Below are 10,889 nucleotides of genomic sequence, written 5' to 3'. Positions count from 1 at the left end.
TTTTTTTTTTCTTTTTTTGGTTGTTCTATAATTGCCTCTTGAATTTGATTCTTTTATAAACAATGTATAAAGAATTCTTGATATCCGCTCACGCTTTGTTTGTTACGGATGGTATTAAAGACACTGATTGGAGTAGGGCTAGTGTCAATGCTTGGGTTGTTACGAATGGTAAGAGACATTGGTCGGAGTAGGGCTAAACCCGTAGATGTGTTTTAAAACCGTGAGACTGATAGCTTTTGTGGAGGAGTTTCAATCTCTTACTAAACAGTTCACTAGAGTTTCAATCTCTTACTAAACAGTTCACTAGAGTTTCAATCTCTTACTAAACAGGTCACTAGATTTACATGATCACAAATGAACTGAGATCACATTCGAATGAAAGTAATCTTAACACTAGGATGACTAAGAAATGCTTAAAAGAAAAGAAAGTTACTACATATACCAAACAAGTTTTTTTTTGTGACTCAATCATATAAGATTTATAGTTTAAACATGTTTTACTAGAGCAGCTTTATATTGGGTGATCTTCTAGACATTTTCTTGATGCATGTGAGTGAGGACAGAGCATGCTTGAAGGACTCTGTTGGTCTCAGGTCCCACTCTTTAAAAGTGAGGAATAGGTAACATAACCATGTATGCACGAGAATGTTGGATCATCATGTGATCATTTATTAAAATTTAAATAATGTTAGAAGAAAATAAAATATATGGCTAATTTATTGTTGACGAAGATCCATCTTGAAATGATTTAGAGTAGTGGTAATATGGGTGAATTCAATTTTATATGAAGAAAGTGATGAAAATCATCAATTTGCTTTGATTTCACATTATTAATTCATTCTCGTTTTAATAAAACAATTCATAATATTAAATAACAATACTGTTAATCTCAACTGCTTCAAATCTACTGGTTTCCAGATAAGTTTAGTTCTATATAATCTCTACATCCATCAAAGGAAACGGATTAAGCTCCTCAAACATGACCCAAAAACCCCACCCCCAACAAACACTCCAGCAACAACTTCTCATCAACGGCGGCGATACGCCGGAAAGTTACATTTACAAAGGTGGCTACAGCGGCGGAGATTCCAACAATGATCCACTTCCAATGGCGGAGATTCCGGTCGTTGACCTTTCTCAACTGTCGTCGTCGCCGGGCGGCGAGGCTGCTTTATACGAGTTCCGGTTGGCTCTTAGTTCTTGGGGCTGTTTTCAGGTCTGGTTTTTGTAAATTTTTTGAATTTTTTTTCTCTCTATGAAGCGAATAGTTGATTAATGTGTCTGGTGAGGGTTGCAGGCGACTAATCACGGCATTTCGAGTTCATTTTTGGATCAGATGCGTCAAATAAGTGAGCAATTTTTCGCACTGCCTATGGAAGAGAAGAACAGATACTACAGAGAAATTGATGGACATGAAGGGTATGGGAGTGATTTGATTTTATCGGAGCACCAAATTCTTGATTGGACGGATCGGTTATATCTGGTCGTGAATCCGGAGGATGAGAGAAAGCTCAAGTTTTGGCCGGAGAATCCTCCATCTTTCAGGTCAGCTTCATTCTAGAAAGCATTGAACACAACATTCATAACATTAAATGGTTACCCTTTTTTGGTACAGGGAAGATCTACACGAGTTTACAATAAAAGTGAAGGAGATAATTGAAAATGTGCTGATCGCCATGGCAGAATCCTTAAAGGTGGAGCCTAAGAGCTTTTCCGAGCAGGTGGGGAAGCGTCCTGTTTTAGTGACGAGGTTCAACTTCTACCCGCCATGCTCGAGTCCCCATCTTGTTCTTGGTCTCAAAGAACACTCCGATGGCTCAGATGAATGTTTTTTATAATGCTTTCACTGAATGTTTCAATAATAGCCTGTTTTAAATCAACACTCCCAGATGAATGTAAAAGAGAATTAAATCAGATATATATGAAAATGGAAGTCGCATTCAAGAACAGAGAGACATAGTGTGGGAACAACAATAATAGCCTGTTCTCAATTGGGAAAAAGAGAATAAGGTCGCAGTCTCATTTCACAAGATTTAACCAAATATCTTCTTTTTTTTCTTCATCATCTTCTCATCATCAACCGATGAGAAGATAAAACGCTCGTCCATTTGAAACTACACGTTTCTCAAAGGGAATCAAAAGCTACAGACTTGAGGAGCATATAATATGGAGTCTAAAAAAGCAATGAAAATTTCGGAGAAGAGGCGCGGTAGTTATGTCAATGGAGGAGGAGGGCCAGAGATAGATAATGCAATGCCCCAGCCATTCCCCCATTACTCGTGTTCTTCTTTTCAGAAGATCTTGAAGAGAAGACCACCGTGACTGGCGAAGAAAGGAGCAAACACAAGGGACTCGACAGCCATCAACTTGATCAGAATGTTCAAAGATGGTCCGGATGTATCCTTCAGCGGGTCTCCGATCGTGTCACCGATAACAGCGGCTTTGTGTGGGTCTGATCCTTTCGGGCCAAGGGTTCTTGCGTGCTCAGAGGCACCAGCCTGTCCATGACAATCAGATGGTGATCTAATACCGGAAAATCATTACAACATTGGGTACATGATTATTGGATTTGACATATACCTCGATGTACTTCTTAGCGTTATCCCAGGCACCTCCGGTGTTAGATGCAGAAATGGCAATCTACAGTTGTGCAAAACAAGAACATCGTTTAGTGAAAAACTTTGATGTTTAACAAGTAGCTCCAAGAATGAACCCGACACATACCTGCACACCAGAAACAAGGGACCCAGCAAGGACACCAGAAAGAGTTTCAACTCCGAAAAGGATACCAACAATTAGTGGTGTCAACATGACAAGAGCACCAGGTGGGATCATCTCCTTGATAGAAGCATCAGTTGAGATCTTGACACATGTAGCGTAGTCGGGCTTGGCAGTACCCTCCATGAGACCTGGGATAGTGTTGAACTGCCTTCGCACCTCCTCAACCATTTTTAGGGCTGCGCTACCAACACTCTTCATTGTCATGGCAGAAAACCAGTAGGGGAGCATGGCACCCACAATCAAACCAATAAAAACTTTGGGTGTCAAGACGTCAACAGCAGTGACACCGGCACGGCTGACAAAGGCACCGAAAAGAGCAAGGGACACAAGGGCAGCTGAACCAATGGCAAAACCCTGGAAAAGGCAAATAAAGAGTGAAGTTTTGACAGAAGTTCATTAGAAGGCTTTGGTGGGAAACTGGAAATTCTATTGAGACAATATACAGAAGGCCAAGACCAATGTAAATAAAGAATCGATCCAGGCATTACATTTGGGTTAAAAGAATATCCAAAAAATACCTTTCCAATGGCTGCAGTGGTGTTTCCAGCAGCATCGAGGGCATCAGTTCTCTCCCGAATTCTGTGGCTCATGCCTGCCATCTCAGCAATGCCTCCAGCATTGTCACTGATTGGACCATACGCATCAATGGCCAAACCAGTAGCTATGGTACTCAGCATTCCAAGGGCAGCTACAGCAATGCCGTACATGGCAGCAAAGGTGAAACTCACAAAAATACTGACCGCAATTGCAAAAATAGGGATAATGACAGATTTGTATCCCAACGCCAACCCAAAAATGACATTTGTAGCAGCTCCAGTTCGGCAAGAATCAGCAACATCTTGCACAGGGCTGAATAAAATCAGAAAAATAAGTGATCAGATTTTCATCTTTATATAACAAATAAATTACCGAGTGAATAGGTAAATGCAAATAAATCAATTACCTGTATGCATTGCTCGTATAGTACTCTGTCACGAATCCTATTATAAGCCCAGCCCAGAGACCCACAGCAACGCACAAGAACAGTTTCCTGAAAGCCAAATACTCGACCGTGAATCAAACCACTAGTGACAATGAAAAGCAATTGTAAGAAAATAATTCAAGAACTAACCAGTTCGTAACAACTTTTTGAGTTCCAAAGTTGAAAATGGTGAATGATGATGGAACAGACAACCAAGTAACAATTGCAATTCCAAAGGTCATTAGAACAGTGGAAATTATAAGTTGCTTCTTCAATGCTGGCTCAATTTCCTTAACAGCCTTGATCTCAAAGAAATCAGTTGCAAATAAGGTGGTGATCAGGCAAACAAGAATACCCATAGAACTAATGATGAGAGGGTAGAGCATTGGTGTCAATTCATGGTTGTTGCCAAAAGAAGAGATAGAAGCAACAACGAGAGCAGCACATGAAGATTCAGCATATGAACCAAACAGATCAGATCCCATACCGGCTATATCCCCAACATTGTCACCAACATTGTCAGCAATCACCTGCCAAAACAATGAGTGATTCGATTAAGAGATAGAAGTTCAGCACAAAAGGAACAAACAAAATATATTTAGAGTGATGAAAATTACAGCTGGGTTTCTGGGATCATCCTCGGGAATGTTCCTTTCCACCTTGCCCACAAGGTCAGCACCAACATCGGCAGCTTTGGTGTAGATACCACCACCAACTCTTCCAAAGAGAGCCATGGAAGAACCACCAAGACCATACCCAGTGATAGACTCAAAAAGACCACCCCAATCATCACCATAGTACAATTTGAAGAGGTTAATGGCAATAAACAAAACCAAGAGACCATTGGCAGCTAGGAGAAAGCCCATGACAGCACCAGACCTAAAAGCAGTAATAAATGCCTTTCCAACACCTTTTCTTGCCTCCAAGGTGGTTCTGGCATTTGCGTATGTAGCAATTTTCATTCCAAGGAAACCAGAAACCACTGAAGTAACTGCACCAAGTAAAAATGATACAGTGCTAAATATAGCAGTCGCCAAAGCTGGCTTACAAGTCCTTGTTTTGTCATATGTGCACGGTTGAGGCTTGGTACTAAAACTCTCAACTGAGCCAAGGAATACGAAAATCAAGACTGCAAACAGCACCATAAAGATGCCAACGTACTTGTACTCCGTGAAAAGGAAGGACGTTGCTCCTAATACATCAAAGAGTAAAAAAGGTTAGAAACTTCTCTAAAACAACGTAAGGAGAAGGCATAAAACCATATGATTCAAAAGAATAAACTTTCCGATAAAATTAGAAAAAGAGGTTTTATCATCTTAAACGACACATATTCTTACATACTTTACTAATGAGAGGACACGACAATACTTTTCACTTCCTTTTCATAGCAAGAAAAAGTATATATAAATATTGGCTTAAGAGTTACAATTTCTAGAAGATGGCATCTTCAATAAAAGGAATCAACAAAAAACAGAGTGAAAAAAAAAAACTTCCAGAAGGCACTAACGTAGAACACTTCAACAAAAGGAACTCATAAAAATATTTCCAATGATTCAACCAAAAAAAATCATGGATATGAATATGATTCTCTGCATGGCATACACAAAACTAACAATTAAATAAATACCATACAGAACGACAAAGACACTAACATGGAACCAGACGCAAAGAAACAGGAATCCCATAAACTTGGAAGAAATGCTGATTAAACTCCAGATGTGGTGATGCAACTCTATCCTCTTAACCAAAAAAGAAACACTACAAACCCATATAAGAGAATAAGTTCCAAAGGTTCTGACAGTCCGGCCCTCTGTTTTTAATAAACTGAAACTAATCGATCATAAGTTCCTAGATCTCTTCATAAATTCATGTCTACAGACACTCCAATAAACTCCATGTGAACAGACAAGATATAATCAATCAAAAGAAATAAACAATTCGTAATAAACGCCTCCGTAAGCTATTTATGGTAATGTGTTAAGACCAGTGCAGTGAACCTAGCTGTCAAGGACAAGCAGGGAAGGATGCCCACGAAACACAGGGTACGTAGCGTATTAGCTTAAAGACAACAAGCACGGCCCATAAATGCATGGAAAGATAGGACCAATGTAACATCCACACGTATACCACAACACGATAATCGCGCAACAAGACTAACGCAACACAACGCGCAACTTCCAAAGTGTACGTTACCATCTAACAAAAACAAAAACCGCTCCAAAAATCAAGAGCCAGGAAAGAACCGAGAAGTGAAACCAAGATAAACTCTACAGAGCATTCATAAAAGGAAAAAAAAAAAACAAAAAAAAAATATCCATAAACGAGAAAACCAAAATGTAAGAACAAGAAATCTGTGAATCCAGCACCAGATCCAAGAATTAATAAGGCAAAAAAGAAGACAGCAGAAACCAAATCTGAAAGGAACAAGAACGAGAAAACGGTATACCCTCAGAAATGGCACACTGAATTTCGGCACACTTAATCACAACGTTATGGTCGTTGACGCCCTCTTCCTCCTCGATGAGGTAGTCGGAGTAGCCATTCTTAGAACCGGCGCTGTTGTTGTGAGCGGCATCTCGGCCAGGCGAGAGCTTAACCTGCGAAACATAATACCACTGCACCAAAGAGAAGACGATTCCGACAACGGCACATACCGGAATGAAAATCTCAGTCCCGAGATCTGGAAGAATGGTAACACTCATGGCGAAAGAATTACCAACACACACAGGGAAACGAACCCCACGAAACGAAGGATAAAAGGAAGAAGAAAACGAGGGTTTGGTGGGGGGTGGTGGCAGAGTGAGTGAATGGAAGGAAGCGATTTCAGGCTGAGATGCGTTGAGGGAAATGGGAACTCACATTTATATTCATCTCCCAAACCAAATGGAAGAGAGAGAAAAATGGGGATAGGAATAGGAATAGGATCACAAAATCAGATGAGGTTTGTTTGGGTGAGATTAATTTCCCACTCCGGAATCCGTCCAAACAAACTCTTAACCCGATTAAGCTACTCTCTATTTCCGCTTAATTTCTTCCCCTATTTCCCTTTTTTTTTTTTTTTTTTTTTTTTTTACCGTCCACTCTCTGGGTTCTATTTTTAGTTTTTCCTTTTTACCCCCCTCTCTATTTTCATTTTTTCACCTCCTCCATTTCCTTGTAACCAAACACTCCCCTTCCTTCCCCCCTCCCCTCGCTATCCAATCGTCCACAGAATTCTTAATATTTACTCTCTTGCCACCCACAGAAATTTCAGGTTTTATTGTTTACTTTCTCTTAGATTTAACTGAATTTTCAAATTTGTAATAATGTTTTTTTTAATTAATAAAAGTTGAGGTAAGTGGCAGTGACGTCATATTGTAAACCGGCGGCAGGAGAATGAAAAATATGAAAAATCAATTGAATTTAGATGGAAANCAGAAAGAGAAGGGATGCTTTTTTCTTCCAACGGCCAAGAAAATGAGACAAGACATGAAGGAAACGACAGCGTTTTGGAACAAACCATTTTTAATGATGTTAACTGTTACCTGACCCTCTTTCCCTCTCTTTTTCCTTAAAATGGAAGCCATCTCTCCGCCGTTGTTCTATTTTTATTATTTATTAATTTATTTATTTATAATATGTCTGATGACGTGGCCATGGTTATTCGGATAACACCTGTCAATATAGAATCCAAACCAACCCCAACAGTGATGGAAAGAGAGCGTAAACCAAACGCATCCTCTATCCGAATCAGCTTTTCTTTATCTTTCATCTTTTCTTCCTTTTTTTTCCCTTCTTTTTCTTAAAATATTCTCTCTAACCTTCATTTACGCCAAATTACATCCCAACAGTCATTACTTACCTTTTTTCCATTCAAAACAATAATCTACGTGGCACCTCTTCTATCCGATCCGACAAGACATCAATTTAATTTCTTAATCTCGAATAAATTAATTAAATCACGATATAAAATAAATTTATTATATTATGTCATTTAATATGGTAAGTAATTACTCTGATGAGAATCACTCAACTAACCTGCTTCTCTACAAGTCACACCTTCAAATCTCGTTTTTTTAATATAATTTTTATGTTCACTTTTTTACTCAAAAAAAAAATTATTTGAAGATTTAACTTTTAAAATTAAAACTTTACTATATAAGTTAATGGTAATTTGTCCTTAGCCCAAAATGTAATTTTAATATTTTTAATTTGAAATATAGATAACTTTATTTTTAAGGTAAATATTGTGTTGCTATATATATACACACACATATAGAGAGATGTCTTGCAAAAAGACATGAAAACAAAAGAAGAATCTCATTCATTAAAGTTTCCACTCTCCAAGAATAAATTTTCCGTTGGATTCCTTTGCCTTGTCATCCTTATCAACATAATTCTTAAACACAAACTAAACTCATCCATTAGAATATCAGTTAAAAAGTAATGATTATATTAAATTAAAATTTATTAAAACATTAAAGGAAAAATAAATAAAGAAAAAAAAACCAAGCATCAAAATCTTAAGTAAAACCGGTGTCAAAATCTTGATACTTTAGTTTTGTGTGAATTTTATTTAAATGTAAAGGATTTGGTAACACGTTGTTATTATTATTATTATTATTATTATTTTGGATTACAGTAATACACATTACTTAATTTAAAAAAAATTATACATAATTAATTTTATTAATACTTTTAATAAATTTGATTAAAAGGAAGCATGATTGGTGATTATATATAAAGCATAAATGATTAAGAGTAATGAGTGGGTGATGGAAAAGACAGTTTGATGGATGAATGGATGGATGGCTCTATTTATCATTGGGTAAAGTACATATTAACTAGATTGTCACAATATGTTTTTCTAATAATAATTATATATGAATTTAAAATATTAAATTATTAAGTTTTAATATTAATTCATAATTTATAGATGAAACTAACTGAATTGAAGAGGCGTGAGGATTAATTAAAAGTTGAGTTGAATTATTATTATTATTATTATTATTATTATTATTATTATTATTATTATTAATGACAAGTGCATGGAATTATCTTAGAGGATACTCAATGTGAAAGTGTGATAATAATGGCTACATGAGAACAACCCGACCCATGATCCAACGGACACAACAAACAACTCCAATGAAGACAATTAAATAATAATAAATTAACACAACCTTTGGCCCTTAGATTAGGGAGAAATAAATAAATAAATAAATAAAAATTACAACTGGTTCTTCTATTTTTTTTTTTATAAAAAAATAATTCTGAAGGGCTACTTGAACACAAAATTAAAATTAAATTATAATTTAACCTTTTTTTTTTTTATAATATTTTTATTTATTTATTTATGAATGGGAAAAGGGTAAAAGAGAGAGAAAGATGCGAATTGTTTTGTGGGACGTAGGCATTGGCTGCTTTTTCTGTGCCACTGAAGTGGGTATCAGTTTCAGACTGGTGTTTACACAATCGCCACTGAATTTATATATTATATTATATTATATTTTTAGCGCCCCTAGGCTAATTTAATTTAATTTAATTATCTTCATTTTCTCTCCATTTTTTTAATTTATCCCAGCACTCAATTTTACACAAATCGGTAATAATTCTCATCAAACGCCTAATTTAGTCCCTTTTTTACCTATATATTCTTTATTTTATCCCCGAATTAAATTAAACATTATATACCAAATTAATTTTTTTATCATTAATTTAAGGTAAAGAACATTAATAAAATTCGAGGAAAAGCGGGCGAAAAGGGTGGAGTTCCAAAAATGAGGGCTAGGTGGCAATTCGTAGAATACGATGCCAAAGAATAGAATAAATAAAATCGCTTTTTGAAAGGGGATCCTACTTCCTTTTTTATTATTTTGATTTATTATTTATTTATTTATTTTTATTATTATTACAAAAGAGAATTCTGAATTTGTTATTTTTTCTACTTATTTCTGTCAAAATTATGCAATCATGGGATTCTCTCCTTTTTCTTCTTCTTTTCCATAATTCCATACCCTTTTTTTTCTCTATTTTCTTTTATGTATATCAAATAATAATATTATTAATTTTTTAATTTTGATTAAAAATAATAATTTGCAAGAACCGTTATATTATGGATTTTAAATTTTGAATATTGATGGGTGTGTGAAAACGAGCATTATATTTGGTAAATATATAAATATATATATAGGTATATATATGTCCTCCTCAGCACCAACTCAACAANTTTAATTTAATTTAATTATCTTCATTTTCTCTCCATTTTTTTAATTTATCCCAGCACTCAATTTTACACAAATCGGTAATAATTCTCATCAAACGCCTAATTTAGTCCCTTTTTTACCTATATATTCTTTATTTTATCCCCGAATTAAATTAAACATTATATACCAAATTAATTTTTTTATCATTAATTTAAGGTAAAGAACATTAATAAAATTCGAGGAAAAGCGGGCGAAAAGGGTGGAGTTCCAAAAATGAGGGCTAGGTGGCAATTCGTAGAATACGATGCCAAAGAATAGAATAAATAAAATCGCTTTTTGAAAGGGGATCCTACTTCCTTTTTTATTATTTTGATTTATTATTTATTTATTTATTTTTATTATTATTACAAAAGAGAATTCTGAATTTGTTATTTTTTCTACTTATTTCTGTCAAAATTATGCAATCATGGGATTCTCTCCTTTTTCTTCTTCTTTTCCATAATTCCATACCCTTTTTTTTCTCTATTTTCTTTTATGTATATCAAATAATAATATTATTAATTTTTTAATTTTGATTAAAAATAATAATTTGCAAGAACCGTTATATTATGGATTTTAAATTTTGAATATTGATGGGTGTGTGAAAACGAGCATTATATTTGGTAAATATATAAATATATATATAGGTATATATATGTCCTCCTCAGCACCAACTCAACAAACAAATCTCACACGTGTTTGAAACTAAATCATGCCCACTTGTTTTTCCACGTGTAGACCGATCCACTTGTATTTCTAATTTATTTATTTTTAAAAATTCCACACAGATATTTTGCACATTAATTTTATATAAACTAAGAAACAACAATAAATTATTACACATATTTTTATGAGTAGGTTGAGCTGTAATTATTAATGCTGGTTTGATCGGGATGGGGCCCGTGGTTAATGTCGGTGGCACA

At 35.3% G+C, this 10,889-nt stretch overlaps 2 protein-coding genes across 2 annotated transcripts; one reads left to right on the top strand and one right to left on the bottom strand.

Annotated features, from left to right (window-relative positions):
• The first annotated feature begins 952 nt into the window (after positions 1-952).
• On the top strand, positions 953-1,941 carry LOC111792636 (protein SRG1-like). The gene is made up of 3 exons (XM_023674174.1): positions 953-1,216; positions 1,298-1,545; positions 1,616-1,941. Exons 1-3 carry the CDS (start codon positions 980-982, stop codon positions 1,836-1,838), a joined length of 708 nt encoding a protein of 235 aa, XP_023529942.1. The 5' UTR covers positions 953-979; the 3' UTR covers positions 1,839-1,941.
• A 23-nt stretch (positions 1,942-1,964) lies between these two features.
• LOC111792635 (pyrophosphate-energized vacuolar membrane proton pump-like) lies at positions 1,965-6,595 on the bottom strand. The gene is made up of 8 exons (XM_023674172.1): positions 6,189-6,595; positions 4,360-4,934; positions 3,893-4,272; positions 3,725-3,811; positions 3,300-3,630; positions 2,725-3,135; positions 2,581-2,640; positions 1,965-2,498 (listed from the first exon to the last, which is right to left on the bottom strand). The coding sequence occupies exons 1-8, from the start codon at positions 6,442-6,444 to the stop codon at positions 2,292-2,294; spliced, it is 2,307 nt and encodes a 768-aa protein (XP_023529940.1). The 5' UTR covers positions 6,445-6,595; the 3' UTR covers positions 1,965-2,291.
• Positions 6,596-10,889: the final 4,294 nt, after the last annotated feature.

Source organism: Cucurbita pepo, chromosome LG04 (genome assembly GCF_002806865.2).
Source record: "Cucurbita pepo subsp. pepo cultivar mu-cu-16 chromosome LG04, ASM280686v2, whole genome shotgun sequence".
NCBI lineage: Eukaryota > Viridiplantae > Streptophyta > Magnoliopsida > Cucurbitales > Cucurbitaceae > Cucurbita > Cucurbita pepo.
This window is presented reverse-complemented; position numbering and strand designations above follow the sequence as displayed.